Raw genomic sequence first — 21,181 nt, 5'->3', positions numbered from 1 at the left:
GTCAGTGACAGACTTTAATGTCCAAATTAGTGTTGAGAAGAGTTCGACTGAATCATTAAACTGAAATTCTGCTCCTGCTAAATCAAAACGTGTCAGTTTTACTACTAAAGCAGAGGACCAACCTACATTGCATACAATCCAGGTCAGTCCAAACCTTCAACATGTCCACTGCCCACAGGGGGCCTCAAAATCAAACTGATAGGTTAATGCCTCATCAGCCATTCTTGTAACAGTCCAGAGCTATGGGAGTGATGTTGTTATTGTTGTTGTTGCTGCGTAAACAGTTAATGCCATTCATGGCAGCACCTTGAGCCCACTCACTGGTTTCTTACAAGACAGAAACTTGTTTTGAATCACTAAGCGGTCATTACCACTGACTGGAGGGACGGGACCAGTGAGTGTGAACACCACTCAGAGTGTGTGTAGATTTGTCTGTACTGTGACTGTGTGTCCATACGTGTGTTTATAATATGTATTAACACCTCATAATGTAATTCCATCAATTACCTTTCTTATTATCCAAAAAACAGTGTTAAAACGTCAGTACATCTCTTCATTGTCCCTGCAGGAAAGGTTAACTTTGCTAGGCTAACTTTTTGTGAAGCTGAACAAGAGGTTTCTTGCAGATATAAACACACACACACACAACCAGAGGTTTGTTTTGTGTGAGGGAAAGTAATTGTGTTAATGTTTATGTGTGATCTCTGTTTTGCAGGAGCACATTGTAAAAACCATCCTGACGTCTGCAGGGGGAGAACCTTCTGCTCCTGCCAGGTAAACAATGCATGTTTGTGTGTATGCATGGACATGCTCCCATGTGTAAATCTCTGTACTCTTAATTAGGTTTAGAAAGTGTTAATCAGTTTTCTATTTGCTGCATTTCTTAATTACCTGTTAATAATATAGTGTGTTAATGTAACAACACATCTGTTTAACCCCTTTATGCATACACATCTACAACCACATGTAATATGCCTATAGTGATATGTCCATTGGTTACTCATAGCGTGTCTATTTTGTTTTTCTCAGGTGTGTAGCTTTGTGCAGTCTGGGGATCTGGCTGTGTGAAGAGCTGGCTCATGGGACTCAACATCCACAGATTAAAGAGGCTCTCAACGTCATCTGTGTTACCCTAAAGGTCAGACACCGCTCCACACTACCTCAAATAAACATTGCTCATTTCCCCGTGCTCTAAAAGTTAAACTTCCAACCCAAACTAGAAGTTGGTCATTGAAATAGAAATCAAGAAGCATGGCATGTCAGGGCAGCCACATTAGATCTTCTCAAACAGCTTTTGTCTGTTAAAAAAAACTGACCATGGCACTCTGTCTGTGACTGTGATCCAGTGAAATAAGACCAAAGCAATGACTCTGAATCAAACGGGCTGTTTCTACATTGATCTGCACAACACAGTGGTTTCTAAACATCTGTTCTTTCTCTGCTGGGATGTAACAGTAATTTGGCTCAATGGAGTTTAAACACATAATTTGGCAGTCCATGTTTTACCATACTAATATGTAAAATGTTTACATAATTACCATCAATATATTATTGTATTATTTAATATTTGAATATATAACATTATATAACTGCATTTAATATTTAAACATAGTTTCAAAATCCTACTGAATACTGTGTCCCCCCCTGCAAGTGATGAGCTAAAACCAGATCTCCACAGTTCAGTCAAGAGCTGATGATTTTGTGGTGTCTTAAGTTGTAGAGCACAGAGACGAGGATTAAAACTGTTGTAATAAGTGAGGACACAACTGGTTAAAATGTAAATGATGGTGGGTTTAAACATGCCAAAATACTGACTGAATACTGGACGGTTAGCTGGTGGATGTGTTGAACATGGTGGGTCGTAAGCAGCCAAAGTATGATGGAAAGCATTGTTGGAGATGATTGTTAGTGTTGGTGACATTGCCTCAGTTGGTATTGTGTGTTTGAGGCCACCAGACTGGGAGGCCTGTGGATCAGAACGATACTGTCCAACATTTATTGTCTCATCTATGGCCAAGTGGCTCTAGATGGACACAAACACGCACACACATACCTTTTCCACCTTGGAATCCCTAGCTTGTGTATCGGCAGCCAATGGCCTACTAAGACACTACAGTAATAAACAAACACACACACACACACACATGCACGCACTTGAATTCACTTACTCCTGGGAGCAAACCCTGGACTGTCAATATGTTTGGTCCTCCTTCAGATAGGAGACTAATCCAGGGGGAATGCTGCAAGCTGTGACACACACACATACACTCACACTCACACTCACACACACACTCGCTCTCTCTCTCTCGCCCTCCCTCTCTCTCTCTCTCTCATATATACACCGGTCTTGTCCACTTTTAAATCTCTTGCCTTAATACCAGTAGCCAGTGGCTGCAGTAATGGGCACTAGGACATGCACACACAATTATACACACACACACACTAACACACATAAAACACACAAAGCTCGGGGAGTTGTCATATTTCCATGCAGAGCCACTTTCTGTTTCTATTCGTTCTTCATCCTTTTGATCTAGAGGCATGATTTGTTTTGGAGTTTATCCTCATTAAAATATATAAATAATATATAAAGGACAATTACTAGATAAGAAAATATTAGGAAAGCTACAATGGATAATTAAACCTCCTCTTTTACTATCCTAATTATGTATGGTGGCAAGTATATAAAAATACCTATAGAAATGGTGCATGGCGCAGTGGTTGGGGTGGCCGCCCCATGTAGAGGCTGCAGTCCTCGGCGCGGGCGTCCCCGGTTCGGGTCCCGTGTCGGGCAGACCTTTCCTGCATGTCATTCCCCCTCTCTCTGCCTCCCCCTTTCCTGTCTATCTCTACTATGGCTATGAAATAAAGGCATAAAAGCCAAAAAATATACTTAAAAAAAAAAAAAAAGAAATGGATCATTAACATGAGTGATGTTTGTTTCATGTTGCAGTACCCCAATAAGAACGTGGCTCTGGTGGCGTCCGACGTCCTTCATCTCCTGATCAACTACGTGGATCATCTCCAGAAGTTCCCGCCCGACACTCCAAAGAAGATAGTGGAGGTGACACATGTTAATATTAATATATTTCTTATTTACTTTTTATCAAGTCAACTTGTCCACACATCCTTAATGATGAAATCATATTAAAGTTAAGCTGAGGTTTAAGAAAATCAGAAATTCATTTACATATGTCATTTTTTTGTATCATTTGTTTTTTCGAGCTCCAGATCTATTCACAGTTTAAACACGGAGAACAACTGATGTTATTTTTCACAGATTCTGATTGCCACCATCACGTTCTTGCTGCCCACTACTGAATCTTCTCCTCATGAACTTGATAAGAGGGTAAGACACAAAAACACCCCTCTCCCTATATCACTCACTTAAGTTCAGAAAACAACCTTGTGTCACAGTGTTTTAACTCACTGTCTGTGTGTGTCACAGTTGGTAGTTTCCCTCTTGCTGTGTCTGTTGGACTGGGTGATGGCTCTGCCTCCAAAGACTCTGCTCCAGCCGGTCCAAACCCGAAGTCCTCCAGAGAAGGACCAGCCCACCAAGACTCTGCTCAGTTGTATTTATAAGGTACAGAAATGTGTCTGTGTTAATGTGATGTGGCCCTTAACACTTGGGCCTGTATTTCACAAGAACATGACACATATTGAGAATAGGTTTTGTCTCTGGATGAGGCAAATATGGGATCCAGTCTAGTACAGCATCCATTGAGGAGTTTCCCTTCTCTGTTAAACTCTATCTAGGTGTTGCATGGTTGTGTGTATGGAGCACAGTCCTTCAGCAGTCCCAAGTATTACCCGCTGCAGCTGTCGGACCTCCTGAGTCCAGATTACGACCCGTTCCTGCCCCTGGAGAGTCTCAGAGAACCAGAGCCACTACACAGCCCAGACTCCGAACGCTCCAGCAAACTACAGCCTGTCACTGAAGGTAATTCATCAATGCACACTACAGTTATAGTATATAGTTAAATATAGATATAGAGGGTGATAAATTAAAGGCAAAAGCTGGTTTCCAGATCCCAGCCTCATTTGAACACCTCTCCTCCATCATGAAAACACCAAATGAAGAATGACTTTTTGGAGAGTGGTGCTCGTCCCTGCAGTGGAGCTCAGAGACGAGAATCAATGCCAGGGAGCGTCGGAGATGTTTTGGCAGCGCGTGTCGGTCGGCCCTCACACTTTACCTCCGACTCGAGTCTCTCTGCATGTAAAAGAAGTGCTGCACTTGCTCACTCACGCAAAGACAAAATGACCCAGAGTCGTCCACCGAACCAGCGCTAATCTCAAAAAATGGAAGAAGCCGTCTGTGTGCAAGTGTGTGAGCGCACTTGTCTGCATCCGTGTGAGAGTGTGTATTGTCCCCTGCTGTGGTCGACCAGGACACAGTGACTAGTCTAATGACTGGAGCACGCTCATACACCATGCCTCTTCTCTTCTCTTCTCTTCTCTTCTCTTCTCTTCTCTTCTCTTCTCTTCTCTTCTCTTCTCTTCTCTTCTCTTCTCTTCTCTTCTCTTCTCTTCTCTTCTCTTCTCTTCTCTTCTCTTCTCTTCTCTTTTTTCTCTGTCTCTTCTGTTCTCCTTTCTCTTTCTCTTCTCTTCCCTTCCTCTGTTCTCCTCTGTTTCCTCTATTGCTATTCTTTAGACATTATTTTTTGCCAATATTCTGTCACCAGTTCTTATGTTCGTTTATCTTTCTCCCCTTTTTTCCTTTCTCTCTTTTTTCCTTTTTAATCCTCCCTCTGAGCTCTCCTGTTGTTAAGGGAGTTGTTGAAAATGTCTGGTCAATGCATATCTGTACTCTACACACAGTCCTGTCAATAAGGAGCTGTGTGTGTGTGTGTGTGTGTGTGTGTGTGTGTGTGTGTGTGTGTGTGTGTGCGTTGTTGATTAGCCAGGATCTGCTGGCAGCACAGCGTGTGATGGCATTGGCTTCCTCTCAGCTGGAGTCAAACTATGTAGAAGCTGAATGTGTGTTTGTATCCTCCTGGTGTTTTTGCTGTAACTTGGAGCCCGACTATCAAGTCATACTTCTAAGTGCACCTCTCAATCCACTAAACAATATAGACTGGACATAAAGTAAACTTAGAAAAGATGGTTCTGACTCTGGATCTTAGCTGGATCCTTGCAGTACTTCATGTTTCTCGTCTGTGGTTCTCTCTGCAGTTCGCAGCCGTATTCAGCAGGGATTGGTCTCCATCGCAGCCAGAACAGTCATCACCCACCTGGTCAACCACCTAGGACATTATCCAATGTCTGGAGGGCCAGCTACTCTGTCCAGTCAGGTACCGTTACATTAGCATCATGTACTGTTTAAGATGACGATTACTTATCAGTACCTTTGTTTATATCTTGGCGTTTTGCTTGAGAAACACTCTGGCCGATGTTTTCTAGGTGTGTGAAAACCAGGACAACCCATTCTGTGAGAGTGCTGATCTTGGACCAGAACTTTTCCACTCGCCAAACCTGCAGTTTCTAGTTCTGAACGGCTCCACGCTGCTCTCGGTGCTCCAGGTGAGCTCCACTCAAAGACTTTGAAGCCTCACAGGATTTAAACAACAGCCAACGTCATGCTACGTAACTTTAAGACCAGATTAAACTACTGTTTGTTAGCAGGACTGATGCAGACTGAGCTCAAACCTACAGAGCAGTTTTCTGACTACGGTACTTCAGCCAATGTAACAAAACTGACTGTGGTCTGACAACAGTCACTGTGATCTGAGTTTGACTGAAGCTCCTGACTTGTATCTGAATTATTTTACACGTTGGACTGTTGCCAAATGATTATTGACTTGATACTTGAATGAATAATCAGGCAGAATAAAGTGTTGCTGGTTCTAGATTTAGCCGTTTTCCAGTGATATTCCCTTCCTGTGTTCAAAACGCATGACATGACCCAGACAGAGTGCACTGACTTATCTGATTTGTATGTTCATTGTTCTGTGAATCCCTCTCCAATATCAACTCAGCTTAGTGTGATCCTGAAATATGTGGAAATGAGCCACATTGTGTCCGACGTGCCAAACTTCTGTTCTTTAATTTTTTGTGGTGGAGTCTTAAAATATCTTATAAGGTTTAGTGCTGTTCTCTCCCATCAAGAGACTAAGTTGAGGACAATTTAAAGCTCCACAATTTCCACAGAAATCACAATACCCGTTTGAATTGGCAATAAACTGAAATCTCATTCCAGAATTAAAAAAGGAAAAAGTGCAAAAAATAATCTTGTCCTTGGAAGAATTTAAATATCATTGAAAGAAAGAAAGAAATTGGTGCACGTAATGTCAATAGTTTTACAGGTGCTGTCAGAATAACCTTTACTTTGCTACTTATTAGCAACATGGTTGACAAACAAAAACATAACAGTTTGTGATGGTTTGCAGTAGATTAGATGTATTTAATGCTTAGCACACTTGAAGTCCCAATGAAGTTGGAAAGAAGAAGCAAATACGAGAAAGAAAAGTTATTACGGTTTGAGCTTCAGATGTGTTGAGATGTGTCTAAAATGCTTCAACTCAGTATGAGGCTGATCTCTTAAATAGTTGGAGGATTTAGTGTTTAACCACAGTCTCTGTCTCCCTCTATCATCCAGATCCGATCGGAGTCTGGTGTACCGGGGGGTGGAATGACGGCTGGTCTGTCCTCTGCTCCCGCTTGTGTTCGTGTCATCATCCGAGACGTAGCCGGAAAACACTCCTGGGACTCTGCCGTCCTCTACGGGCCTCCACCGTGTTCGCCAACCAGCCCAGCACACACACTTTTAAAGCACATACAATCTCCTCACAGCACAGGTCTTCATTTACGCACCTCACCGGGAGGTCCACAGAAAAAGATGGGGGTGAGGAGAGAGGACAGCGAAGAGGAGAGACAAGGGGAAAGGGAGGGAGAGGAGGGAGGAGGAGGAGGTATGGAAGGCGAGAGGCAAGAGTCTCAGGGGGAGGAGGAGGAGGAGGAGGAAGGAGAGGAGAGGAAAGTCAGTGAGGAGGAGAAGGAAGATCAAAGAGGAGGTGAAGAAGGAGAAGATGCACAGGAGGAGGATCAGGAGGACGAGGAGAAGGAGCACAGAATGGACGAGGAGCCAAATCGGGGGGAGTCGGGGTTGGAGCAGATTCTGGCTCCCCCATCAGCTAAACGTGTGTGTCGGGAGGCGGTGCCAGCCTGGGATGCACTGAGGGAAGGCGACGATGCACTGGATGAAATGCTGCAGTATCTGGGATACTCAAGTCCTGAGTGTCTGCAGAGAGCAGGTACAAACACACACAGTTTCTACTCGTCTGAACTGGTTCCCATTCTCTAAAATAGCAGAACCAACACAACACAACTCCTCTTTAGAAATTTAAAAAGAACCACGTACCAAATCTCGTTTGTGAGAATGATTCAGATATATTAGAAACGTTTTCTCCCCTGGTCTCCACAGGCATGCCTCTCAACATCCCAGCCCCGCCTCCAGCTTGTGTTTCAGAGAAGCAGGAGAACGACGTGATCAATGCCATCCTGAAGCAGAGCGCCGCTGAGAGAGAGTTTGTCCTTCATGTGTGTAGTGTCCATATTTATTTGAGTAAAATAAAGTATTCCATTAGATTTTTTTTTTTATTTTTAGTTCTTGCAGTGTCCTTATGAAGTGGATGTCTAACTCTCCTGGTGCAGCACAAGTGCAGAATACAATACAGGCCAATACAATACAGCAGCAATTAAAGCTTTCAGGAAATAACATTTAAAAAGAAATTCTGTTGGAACAAAAATAGAGAGGATATGTTCAATACTCTCATCCTTATTTAGATGTTTCCCAGAAGACAAAAGTGAAGGAGAAGTAGAGGTGGAATAATAACAACTTATTGTGCTGCCTCAGTTTCAGGGTCTTGGTGTTGGTTTACGTACTGGACCACTAGTGTCCTTAATGCACAGATGTTGCTGATAACCTTATATGTTATTAGTGTTAGTAGAAACAGCTGTGGTTTCTTTACAATGACCAAGAATCTGCTGTGAAAACAACAAAGTGCACTCTGTGAAGTACCCTTCAACTGAGCACTGCTCTGGTGGCAAAACATAATATAGACACACATGTAACAAGGTCACCATATCTGTAAAATGATCGATGAAAAATACTTTCCACTTTCCGTTTTCTTATTTTATCAAATCAAATTATGATGTTATTATGATGTTTTCAACTATGGAAATTAGTTAATTTATTGGAAATTATGTGAAAGAAACACCCAAAGACTTTCTTTCAGCCAAGGTTTTCTTCTTCGTTTTTAACATTAAAGTAAAATGTTGACTGTTTTTCAGAGAGGTGAGGATCTGAACATGAGGGCAGTGCAGCAGGCTGAACCAGACACCCAGACACCACAGTCTGCCTTTTACTACTGCAGACTCCTCATCAATATACTGGGACTCAACTCGTGGGAGAAGAGGTAAGACACACACACATGAGAAACTTAACTGGACTTTTTAAAATGATCAAAAAAGAATACATGTTTATGTCTTTATAAGAGTCAATTTGATTGTTTCTTCTGTTTGCATATTTCTGCCTCCTTTTTTAATATACTTTTGCTGTATTCACCACATCTGCTTTGGTGATTGTTATTCCTCTATATCAGAAGCTGTCCCCAGCAATGGGAAGCAACACTGCGACAATGTTAACCTAGGTCTTGTTAGCAAGTGCCGTTCAGAGTTCTATTATATATATATATATATATATATATTGTATTATAACCTTTAGTCTCGTACCTCTTGTGCCAATGATGGCCAGAGCAACAATCTCAACCCCCCTTTGGCAATAAAACACGTTCAGCGACAGAGAAAACTTTCAAACAAAACAAAAAATCCATAATGTAATACCGTACTTATGAAAGAAAATTAATAAAAATGAAAATAATGTTTTCGCATAGCGTATTTTATGCCTGAGGATAAATAGATTCTGAGTTTTTTAGGTGTGTTTTTTTACATTTAAACAGTGTTTAGGAAGTCCTGTGTTGATTTTGTCTGCCCTAGAACAATCTCAAAGCTTGTTCAATGCAAGTGAGGCAAAAAATTCAAACTCAACAAAGTATTTTGAGCTAATTAGACACCACGTTTTTCCATTCACATGGCACAGCATTTCATCTTCTCAATGACTCTGGGTTAAAATACACAATGTCAAGGTGTCACTAATGGACACTCATCGCTCTTTATACTTTGTCCAGGGAATCACACCGTCTGCATTCAGCCTGCACAATAGACTTCTTAACACGCTGTGTGTGCGTGTGCGTGCGTGTGTGTGTAAGTGTGTGATGAGTATAGTACTCTATTGATCAAACTGAACCCATTTGGAGTTAGAATAAAAGGCAGTAGTTGAAGAAGAGAATGATGGAGGGAGATGTGGCAAATCAGAAAACGGGCCAAATAGGGCACATGTAGATGTAGAACAAGAATAAAAAGCAAAGAGAAAAAAAATGAAGTCAGAATAAGTGAGTGAATCTTGAGGAAAGAAAATGAAAAAATGAGAAAAAAGAAGATAGATTGATGAGAAAAAGAAAGATGAGAAGATATTGTCTAATCATCTGTTGTTGTCTCCTCATGTCTCCAGGTATTCATGTGGGTCATCAGACACTGAGATACTGACCCCTCACCCGTGTGTGTGAATGTGTGTGCGCGTGTGTGTGTCCCCTTTTATGCTTTCCCCTATAATACAGGATGTAAATGGAGTCTTTGAGAGCAGAGAATGAGGCCATTACCAACTATCAGTTTAATAAAGAGCAAATTGCTGTCTCTCTCTCTCCCTCCCTTTATCTCCTGCTCTTTTTCTCTTTTCTTTCTCCCCCTGAGAGTGAAAAGAATGATATATCATTATCAGTCCACTCCAAGCTCCACTGCACGAGCACTGATTTTGTATAACCAGTGCCAAGGTTGGTGGCTGGTCCTTGGGACATTTTCAACAGTCTCTGGACTAGTTGATCTGTATGAAAGACTCTTTCTCGTTTTCATTATTATCTTTTATTATCGTCTTCTGTGTGGATGCTGAAATCTCTGGACAGCATGAGATGCTGTTGTACAGTAATAATAATATTCAGTGATTTATATTTGCAAGGCTCATTTTCACAAAAAATAAATACTTGTTGAACTGCCAAAACCTTTCATTCAGCATCAGAATTGTAAATTTCCCAAACTGACCATCCAACATTCACAACTACAGTGCATTCAGAAAGTTTTCACATCCCTTAAATTTACTCCTTTAACTTTTTTAACATCTTGCTATTTTGCAGTTTAATTCTAAAATATATAAGATACATTTCTATTTACCTGGTTACAGTTTTTCCCAGTCACACAAGTCTCACTTCGAAGAGTTTGTTCTCAGAACTCCAGATGCACATTTCTCATAATCCAGAATCATCTTTGTTAAAGCCTCTGTAACAATCAAAACCTTGTTCACATGATTGGAAACCTGTACAGTCAGTCCGCCCGTGACAGTGATTGCCATCTTTACTAAATAGAAAAGGTCTGGACGGTTTATAAAACTGAGCAATCAGGGGATCAGGGCTTTGGTAACAGTGGTGCAGGTGCTCTGGCTAAACTCCAGAGATCCTGCATGAGGAAGAGAGGAACTTCCTGTAGGATGAGCAGAACTGCAGCTCATCATCCATCTGGACTTTATGGCAAAACGGCCTCATGAAAGACATGTAGAGTTTGCAAAAAAAAAAGAAGAAAAAAGCCCTTACAGGACTCTCAGACTGAGAGAGACAAGATTGTCTGATCAAATGTTTGGCCTCAAATAAAAACGTTATGTCTGGAAGAATCCAGTCTCTATTCATCACCTGCCCAACACTCCATGGTGCTGCTGTTCTCCAATCTGTGTTACTATGGGGAACTTTTTTTTTTTCTTTGCTTTGAAAAACATCTTTTATCACTGAGCTTTTTTTTTTTTTGGTTCTTTTCACCAGACGTCCTCCTGTTGGCTCTACTTAATGTCCTATTAGGTGGCACTTTTTTCCAGGAAGTGGGGACAAAAGCAGGCAGCCAGTCGATTAGGAGAGACGAGGACAGTGACCAGATTTGGATTATTATTAGTTTGGATTATGGTTCTTAACCTGTGCATGTGTCTGTGTCTTTCAGGAGTAACTTTCATCTGCTGAGGAAGAACGAGAAGTTACTGAGAGAGCTGAAGAATCTGGACTCGCGGCAATGGTGAGAAAATACAATCTCGTCTTTACTGCAGTCCTCCTCCCAAGTCTCCATCTTTTTTGATATTTTAATTGATGTTTTTCTCACTTCATAGTTTGAATCCTCCCCTTCTTTTTACACCTGCTGATTAGATTGACTGGTTTCTCTCATAGCCCCCACCCCAACCTCAATTGTGAGGTTATTACATCACTACCCTTTGTCCCTTTTTTGAGGCCCAGCTGTAAAACAAACAGAAGGAGTTAACGGGGAAGCACTCCGATAAAACGTAGAAATAAATGTTCCCACACTAACAATTTATTCCAGTTTGTTGCCATCTCGGTCACGGTTGTTTTCCTCTTTCCACACTCTCTCGTAGCCGTGAGACTCATAAAATAGCCGTGTTTTATGTGGCTGAAGGCCAAGAAGACAAACACTCGATCCTCACCAACACAACAGGCAGCCAGGCTTATGAGGACTTTGTCTCTGGACTGGGCTGGGAGGTAAGAACATATTTATCCAATCATCTTGAACGTGTCTTCCTCATCTATTCAAATGATACATCTGTTTAGATTTAGAGCATTGTAGCATTGACACTTTAACTGATTAAAGATTGTCACAGAAAAACTATATTGCTGAACACATCCTTTGAAATACACAGTGTGCAGGTGATGTCTTGTCTTTTATTTGCTGCCATAAAGAGCCTTGTGCAAAATAAGAGGGAAAAAAATCTAAGAATTTATAAGATCATGAGAAATTCATCTCAGCAGACTCATTGCTAGTAGAAACCTAAAACGTTCCTCTACAAAGATTGAACTAAGCTGATTATACTCCAGACTTTAAGGCAATGAAAAGTTGGATGGGGAATTATTATTTTTAATGTGTCCTGCATTGTGTGTGTGTGTGTGTGTGTGTGTCACCTAGGTGGACCTCACCACTCACTGTGGCTTCATGGGAGGTCTCCAGAGGAATCGTAGCACAGGTCAGACCACGCCTTACTACGCCACCTCCACCACCGAGGTCATCTACCACGTCTCCACCCGCATGCCCCACGACCAGGACCACAACCTCACCAAGAAGGTAACACGCACACACGCACACACACACACACACACGTCTGACTCTCTCCAGTTATTCACGAGGCAACTGTCAATTAAAGTTTAATGGAAACTTCCCTACTTTCTGTCAAACTGGATCCATGTTTTTATCTGTCACACTCTCACAGACTGCAGTTGAGTGTGTGTGTGTTGTGACTAGTAACAATAAGGATCCATTTTTCTTCCTCTAATGTCACTACATTTACATAGTGAGGGGAAATAAATATGATGAGATTACAATCAGATGTCCTTCCCTTTTCTTCCTCTGTCTCCTCCTCCCCACTCGCCCTTTCTGCCCGATAGTGACATTATAAATGAATATAGGTTGTTGGACGGACACGCACACACACACGTTGATGTCAGTGTTTTTACAGCACACTAGTAATTTTTCCAATCATTTTTAGGAGCAATCTGTGTATGTGCACAGTGTGCGGCCTGTATCAGTGTCAGGGAAGGCAGGTTTAGTGTGTGTATGTGTGCGTGCAAGTACGGGAAGTGAAAATGAACACTGAGGGGACGAGATGCACGTACGCTAAAAGTCTCACTGTTGTTTCTGTGTGTGTGCAGTGAACCTCAGCACATACACACACACACTAACATGCATACACAGGTGTGATTTCTTAATAGTCAGGACTCAGAAAATAACATTTAATGTGGTTCAAGCCTGAAAGTCAGTCAATCAGTCAGCATTGATCCATGAATGCAGTGGATGTGGTGGTTCTGACAGAATCTGCTGCCACAGCTGCTTCTACTGCAGCAACAGTTTCTCCTTCACTTCAGCGTTTAAACAGCACTGCTCCATTATGCAAAGCTGTTCGCTGTCTTTTCTTTCATGAAATCACCTGAAAATAACATCAGGCTGTGGTTTAACCGTGCAGCTCTCTACACACATATTAGTCAGTGAAAATTTAATATTATCATTGTTTTTTATGAGCCTGTGGTGAGACCTGGTCACAGCACATCTTCACTTTAACAGAAGTGTTATTTCTGCAGAACAAAGGCGTTGCTACTTGCTAGTGCCTCAATCAGTTAGTTTTGTTTTTGGTTTGACTTTCAGTGGAGGCAGAAATATTCAGAGCTTCACTTGAGTTAAGGTATCACACAATAGCACCAATTAACTAACTGATCATGGAAGTGTTTGACAAGCAAGTCCTGTTTCTGCAATGTAAACTTACACTGGTGACTTTGAACATAGTGATAAAACTTCTGCTTCTGGTTAAACAAAACATCCTCCACATGTTTGTGACTCAACTCCATGTTCACCATGAAAAATAATAGTAACAAAATAACTAAGAGTCATGATGTCATGATCCAGGTGTCGACTAAGCAGCTGTAGGCGTCTGTGTTACAACAATTTGATATTAATTTTATCCATATCCTCCTGTGTCCTGCTAATAATAATCATACTAGTTCCAGGGGTTAAAGTTTTCCGTCGCCACGACGGATTTCCGTCAATGAGAAAAAATGAGGGGAGAAAAAAAAGGCTACAGTGTTTTTGTTGTGGTTTACTAACGCTGCTCTCAACCAATAAAACTAGCCAGGACCGTTGTATTAACCTAGTGGTTCTCAACGAGGAGGTGGGGGCGGCGGCGCGAGCACAGGAGGGGAGGGTGGAGGTCGGCTCCCGGTCGGTAATTTCTCTCACTAATCAGTGAAGTAAAAAAGTAAGAGTGTGGGGGATATTTTTCGCATATCTGGCAACCCTGGCCTTCCTGCACGTAGCCTATGACTGTCACTCGCTGGAGGCAGATACCGGTACGTAGTAGCGTTGGCTCTCCTGCAGCTGTTGACGTCGGCACGAGTGGACCTGTTGGTCATATGTTGGTCCGCCGCCGCGGTCCGAGCAGACGTAACAGCGCGCATTCGGTTTCTTTTTTTTTCTTTTTTTTTACCGTGCATGTCCGCGGTGCACCGCTGCACGGACAAATAGCAGAGGAAACGGGCCCTTGATTAATGCCTTGAGATTTGTTTTTGCTCCCCACTAGACCAGTTCTGAGTTCAGTTTAAGTTTCATACACTCCAGCCATTCTTGTCTTGTTGCCTTACAATGATAGGGGAACCTTAGTCAGTAGGCCTACTCAATGTTTTTTTTTTCTATCTGAAACAGAGTACACCAGAATGAACACCAGAGTACACCAGAATGTTCTTCTCAGAGTACACCAGAATGCTTGATTTATATGTTAAAATCACAATTTTTTTCTGGGGGGGAATGCCCCCAGACCCCCCTACAGGGATTTGGTGACTCACCTTTTTGACCACTTCAGAGCTGGCAGGCAGTGTGCATCTTCAGGTTTATGCATATGCAGAATAATTTATTGAAGAATCAAAGAAACAACACTTTTAGAACAAGGTTCCTTCAGCAGGTTTAAAATACAAGGCAAAAATGAGGGGGGGGGGACTTGCAAAAAAATTTTCAGTCAAAAGATTTTTTTTTGCTTTAACCCCTGTAGTTCTCTTTCCTGACTTATTCTACCTTAAGTTGCACTTGAAGTTACATAAATTGCAATAACAGTTGTCAGCAAGATGTCTTAACTTTACCTGTGCATCCACCATAGTCTTTCTGCTGTGTGTGTGTGTGTGTATGTGTGTGTCTACTACTTAGTATGTAGCCCCGCCTTGAGCAGACAGACAAGCAGTGTAACCATGAATAAATATGTGACAGGTAATGTAGATATCATGACTGGCAACAAATAAATTAATTTGTGGGAAATCTCAATTTAAAATATTGATGTCGATGCATTTTCAGCGTGGACGTCATAGATTATGTTCACTAACTCGACCCCCCTGTATGTCAGACACGTTATAACAACCTGAGTCTGTGTTGGTGGCAAAAACAAGCACTTTTAGTGGACGTACTTTAACGTGTGCAGGCGCAGGGGGCACACACAGACGCACACACACACAATTTGGTAAATGATCAGATGTATGTGTATGTACATGCAACTCGCCCGCTGTGTCCTTTTTCACCCCTGTGTGTGTGTACACCTGTCACCCCCCAGGCACTGGGCGCTCTGCACATGGCCATAATGTCACTTTAATCAGATCATACTTCCTGCTTCTCGGCCTATCACGTCGCTGCAGGCTCCTGATTGGATTATCAGCGCCTGGTCCGACACCATCCATCTCCCTGATCAGCTGATGGCCCCATCAAACACGCATACTCACATTCACACACATACACACACACACACGCTATAAACCTGTTTAACTTGACACAAACACACATCCACCGAGGGCTTCATTTACATCAGTCTGCACAAACGGCCACACCACTACAAATGCGTGCTTGTGTGACACAGACACACACATGCACATGCACATGCACATGCTGGTTAGCACACACAGGCTTAACACACAGCTTGTCCACAAAGAGGTTAAACTGACAGACATACACATGTCCATACTGGCAGGCATTTATCATCCATCCCTCTGCCATACACATGCACACACACAACACCGTAGCGTGATGTTGGTCGGACTTGGTTGCTGGGCGTTTGTCCAGCTTTCACTCTTTGCAGCGTGTTCTGGTCCCTGTCAGACGACATCTGCTCGGAAAAAAGAAAGGGAAAAAAAGCGATTTATAGGATTAAAGCTACATTTAAAATAGTGATACGGCTCAGAGAAGCACATCAGACACCAAGACTCCACCTTGCCTTATTACACTATGTCATCTGACACCCAAAAATACTGCCCATAACTCTCACTCTCTAAATGTGATAATGGCAGAGCCCTTCACTTCTCAGTAGCACTGTGAGTTGTGTGTCACTTTGAATTGCAAGCACCGTCAGAGCAAAGTGCCTCTAAGAGATTTATTTTAAGTAGAACTTGATAAATATATCTCTTACTCGCACATTTTTCCAAAAAATCTGCTAAGTATATCAAAGTTAATTAGGCCTATAACTCAGTGCGGTCATGGAGATTCATGTAGAGTCAGGGATGAAGTAACTTCCAAACAGTCACATAACAAGTTCTCCAGGCCTGCGTGTCAATTAAAGGGCGCACTCGCACTAAGCAATGGTACCGTGCCCCAAGCACATTTGCCCCCTAAAGTCACCCTCAGGTTTTAATGACAGTTGAGGGATTTTGTGTGTGCACAAAAAAAATGACATTTTATCAAACTGTGCGTCCTGGAACACAATCTAGGACAATTTTTGATTACCAAATCCCTTCACGTTATGCAGATGAAATACGTGTGTAAAAACCTTGACAAGACACACAAGTGATGCCGGGTAAACACACACATTTAAAAGGAAACATCTTGTGTTTGTCTGAGGGCCAAGGCCAAGACAGACAGCCATCTGAAGTTGTGTGACACAGTAGACAAGTAGAGACTGTGTGTGTGTTATATGTGTGTGTGCGTGCATTTTGGCAGACATCAAGGTTAATGACAGAGCTGTCAGTTGCCCCGGCTGTAGCCCACTGAGTGAATGTGGACCATCACACACGCATACACACATACACACACCATCGCACAGCAGCGGACTTGATCCCATCTGTCTTCCAGCCCATACTCCATCTTTCAAGAGCTTCACTCCGTCTTTGTGTCCATTCTCCGTCTTCACACTCTCACTCCATCACCCCCAGGGCCGCCGATTCCACGTACACACACAGCCTTGGTTTGATGATGGATACAGCCTATCTAGTTTGTTGTGTGTGTTTGGCATTGACTTGGTTTGTGTTGTTTATACTTTACAAAGAAAAATGTGTGACATTTCTCCTGTTTTGATTCAAGTATTAATATTTCTCGCCTCCGCCTCCAGCTGAGACACCTGGGTAATGACGAGGTCCACATTGTCTGGTCGGAACATTCCAGAGACTACCGTCGAGGAATCATCCCCACTGAGTTTGGAGACGTGCTGATCGTCATCTACCCCATGAAGAACCACATGTACTCCATCCATATTCTCAAAAAACCAGAGGTAAAAAAAAGAGAGATTAGCATTTCTGATACTGGACTCAAACTGCCAGTCGTCGATATTTTGTGCAATTACTCAGCATCAACATTTCAGTGTTTGTCCAGAATCCTTATTATTGGGAGAAAATGCCTGTGAAACAGCAAGACATTTTAGACTCATCATTAAAAACCCAGGATGATAATTCAGTCCCCCTCTGGACTAATCAGTGATGACTATACATATAACCTGTGGTGGAAATGTAATTGTAGTGTCAATCATTCCCCAATCAGTGTAGGTTTTAGCCATGCTAGCAGCTCTATACATGGTTTACTCATAACTAGACTTGTATACCTTGTTGTATATCTCAGTAGTTGACAGATCAGTATGTAATGGATTATCTTTCACTGTGCCACCAATGGCTGCAAGTTCCCTCTCCTGGATGAATTGTTATTGGTGACCCTTACGTTATCAGTTTGAAATTTCATTTCATCCAATATTTTTGATTTATTATCAAAATACCTGCAAAAGGACCAGCTTTCGCTTTGGCTAAATATTTTGTGTAGTTCTAATTAGTATGTTAGCATGCTAACACACGTGGCAAACATCACTTAAATAAATGAAATAAATATAAATCTATAAGCTGTCACCAGTTTCAGTCTGTTGGCATGCTTATGCTCAAAGTATCACTGTGTCTAAGCATCATGCTCACAGAGCCACTAGCTTGGCTGTAGACTTTCATGTATGTTTCATGTTTTATGTAAATGCAAGTTTACACACAGACACACACACACACAGACTGATACGGTTCTCCACACTTTACAGTTGATTTATATACAGGTTATTTTTGATTTATTTCAACTTGTCTTTCATCCATAGGAATCAGTTACTCAGTCTGAACCAACTGAGATGTGGTTGAAAGCTCCAGACAGTAAATGTTCTCAATTGTTTTCAATGATTGAAGTCCAACCAGTGAGTCCAAAATAAGGAAAAAAGGAGACACTCAGGAAACATTAAAAAAGAATCACAGACTCACGGGCTGAGAGTTTGACAGAGAAATTAATCATTAAAGCTACAGCCAATAATTGACTGTCAACTTATTCATTAACTGATTGTTTCATCTTTTTTAGATATTATGTTGAGGAGAAAACTCTTATTTTGCTTGTATTCAGAGAGTGTGTGAGTTGGGTAGAGGATAGAACTGCAAACGTGGACAGAGTTTTGGTAAATAATTTGATGTTTCCTCCCAGACTACACAGATATGCATCCAGATTGACTAACAATCCTAGAGAGAGTCTTGCCTCGAGTCCTGCTGCTCTGGTTAATGTATCAGTCTAAAACACACAGACATTAATACCACAGCACTGATAGCATAACTCTATTTCAAACAAGACATAACACAATAAAATGATGTTTTTTTTCTCTATGACATAGATACCACAGCACTAATAACATAACCTTATTCCGTTTCATTCATTCTACAAGCAAAAATATTGAATTATCATGAATCCAAAAACAAGTTAGATAAGATATTCTCTTGTGTTGTCGTCCTGAAAGCACTGTATTCAGTCACAGAGTGCATGGCTTGGAGACCTGGTCCTCAAATAAATTCAATAGAAAGTCTGACATTATTCTCTTTGGTGGATTCCACAAGCAAAGCAGTGAATTAAATCAGAAAACCATAGCCTGAATCAAATAGTGTATCATTGAAGAATAAAAAAGCTGTCATATCCGTCATTGCTTGTCAGGCCACGCAGAGGTCGTCCTGTTTCATAAAACATCCAGAGTTTTCTGTCTTTGAGAGACTTCCACAAGCAATAGGCTGATAGTTAATTATAAATCCATCATATGGATTTTCTTCATCGCTTCAAATCCCTCTTTAAAACCCAGCTCTGCAAACTTCAGTCAACACAAACGTTCTGTACAATCACATTTCTGTAATGCAATTAATTTTATTCTGACCTAGTTTAACATTATTTTAGATACTGTCTGTTGATACTGTGTGTTTGATTTGTGTTGTAAGGTGAGCACCTTGAAATCCATTCAACCTTTATTTTAACTTTGGAATACACCAAGACAGAGATCACATTTATAATGTCACCAATCAAAATACAAGTTTTAAAGTAATCAACATCAGCAACAACAATCTTGAACTTGCTTTAAAATGTATTCTGTTGTTGCAATATGTAGAAATGTGCCAATTGTTCAAATATCTTATTATAATAACTGTTATTTCTTGTGTGATTTGTTCTGTTCAGTGTTTCACTCCTTCTGTTTCTGTCTGCAGGTGCCATTCTTCGGTCCGCTGTTCGACGGTGCCATAGTGGACATGAAGATTTTACCCACCATGGTCAGAGCCACGGCTATCAACGCCAGTCGAGCTCTCAAATCCCTCATCCCTCTGTACCAGAACTTGTATCCTTTGAAAACCCCAACTCAGAGTATTCACAACCAAACACCAAAGGTACGTCACTGAAGCCTTTCCTCAGTATTTCCATGCTAACGCCTGAGCTCTTTAAACATTAGCAGTTTGAAGCGCTTCACTCGCCCGCTTTAAGTCGATGGAATAAATCTGTGCTGTCGTGGCGACCGCCGAAAGCCTCGCTCGTGCACGTGTGAGCGAGAATGTTGGCGATCACTCAGCTCAAGTGTTAAGAATAGCAAATCAATGTCCAGTCGTGTTTGGCTTTCAGAATATAAGTGCTTGTGTGATAGAGCTGTATTTAGTCGGCTCTGAAGTGCTATATATCAAGAGTGTGTTTGTGTGTTTGTCGTTCACAGGCAGGCACATAAAGTTTGGACGGCGTGTGTGTGTGTGTGTGTGTGTGTGTGCAGGAAAGAAAGAAAGAGACAGACGTGTGTGTGTGTATACAGTCCTGTCTGCTTGATCCGTTTGTATGGTGGTGTGGTTGGAACAAGCCCGGCGCTCAATACTTATCGATGATTCTCCTTTCTATCGCTGTTTCTGAATGAGGGGTTCTGCTCTCTGGTCTGACACTCGTACACACACACTCACACACACTCTTCATACACAGCCTCCACTTTGACAAACGGAGACGGATGACTACATTCACATGAGCACTTTAGTAACGCATGTAATCCACATACAGACATGCAGACTCACACACACACACATGGAGGCGAGCTGAGCTTCTCACTGATGATTGGAATTTCTTCTAAGCAATACTTAGAGCAATTTGATTCCCTTAATGACACTGTCGTCCTCTCTGGCTGCTTATCTGTCTGTTCCTTTTCCAGCACTTCCTCCCTTCACGTCACATGTTCAGATAACTTCAGCTATCGTTGTGTTGCAGTAAAATGAGGTTTATGATTGTTGAATTCTTGCTGACAGCCACAGGCAGCGATGGAGTGAGCTCACCTCAAGTGAAACCAAAAAGAAACCCTTATCACCAAGCTTTTAAATGTTACACACAGAGTGGGATTACAACCAGCACACTTTTTTGATTCCTGCAAAGTTATGTTCCTTCATTTTGACCAAAATAGCTCCCACTAGAGGGGTAACAGACATTTTGAGGTGATCAAAAGCTCCACAGCAGCATACCTTCAACAGACACACAACATTTGCTGGCCTCTGGTTTGCACAGCGGCGTGAAAAATACACTAACAATTAGTGCCGCACCGCGCGGGCCAAAGGCCTCGCTAGCTCAGTCGCCACATATCCCATATGACAGGTGCTTAGAAAGATTAATGCTGCCGATGACGTACAAGTACTATTAACATATTTTGTGCATTGTGCGGCGACCTTCTCAAATGAAGGTTAGGCCTCTCCAGTCAAGGATGAGATGGCCACAGCAACACAATGTCCTCACAGAGGCGACTGGATGAGATTAGACTAACTCGAGGAGGCACACAGGTAAAAAGAAAAATAGGCATCAATCGATAATAAAACCCATAATAAATGTACAATAACACTGTCCTCAAGGAACAACCTCAGTCAACATAAAAGCTCAATTCAAAGAGACAGAAAAATGTGAATGTCCACTATTTATTCTAACCCACTCGTAGCTTTTTAATCTAACAGTATGTATT

At 41.8% G+C, this 21,181-nt stretch overlaps 1 protein-coding gene across 10 annotated transcripts in view; it reads left to right on the top strand.

Annotated features, from left to right (window-relative positions):
- The window catches only part of ralgapa1 (Ral GTPase activating protein catalytic subunit alpha 1), a 71,367-nt gene that overhangs the window by 24,394 nt on the left and 25,792 nt on the right, over positions 1 to 21,181 (top strand). For all 10 annotated transcript variants that reach the window (XM_085766542.1, XM_085766539.1, XM_085766535.1 and 7 more), the window contains 16 exons: positions 716 to 774; positions 1,030 to 1,138; positions 2,954 to 3,064; positions 3,281 to 3,349; positions 3,449 to 3,586; positions 3,760 to 3,943; positions 5,179 to 5,297; positions 5,407 to 5,526; positions 6,602 to 7,256; positions 7,427 to 7,542; positions 8,296 to 8,420; positions 11,098 to 11,169; positions 11,522 to 11,645; positions 12,067 to 12,222; positions 17,000 to 17,158; positions 19,419 to 19,546. In XM_085766542.1, coding sequence (XP_085622668.1) covers positions 716 to 774; positions 1,030 to 1,138; positions 2,954 to 3,064; positions 3,281 to 3,349; positions 3,449 to 3,586; positions 3,760 to 3,943; positions 5,179 to 5,297; positions 5,407 to 5,526; positions 6,602 to 7,256; positions 7,427 to 7,542; positions 8,296 to 8,420; positions 11,098 to 11,169; positions 11,522 to 11,645; positions 12,067 to 12,222; positions 17,000 to 17,158; positions 19,419 to 19,546 — 2,444 coding nt within the window. The remainder of the gene's footprint in view (positions 1 to 715; positions 775 to 1,029; positions 1,139 to 2,953; positions 3,065 to 3,280; positions 3,350 to 3,448; positions 3,587 to 3,759; positions 3,944 to 5,178; positions 5,298 to 5,406; positions 5,527 to 6,601; positions 7,257 to 7,426; positions 7,543 to 8,295; positions 8,421 to 11,097; positions 11,170 to 11,521; positions 11,646 to 12,066; positions 12,223 to 16,999; positions 17,159 to 19,418; positions 19,547 to 21,181) is intronic.

This window comes from Trachurus japonicus, chromosome 22 (assembly GCF_045865225.1).
Source record: "Trachurus japonicus isolate A0001 chromosome 22, Traja_1.0".
Taxonomy (NCBI): Eukaryota; Metazoa; Chordata; class Actinopteri; order Carangiformes; family Carangidae; genus Trachurus; species Trachurus japonicus.
The sequence above is the reverse complement of the archived record's forward strand: the minus strand, read 5'-3'. Positions and strand labels throughout refer to the sequence as shown.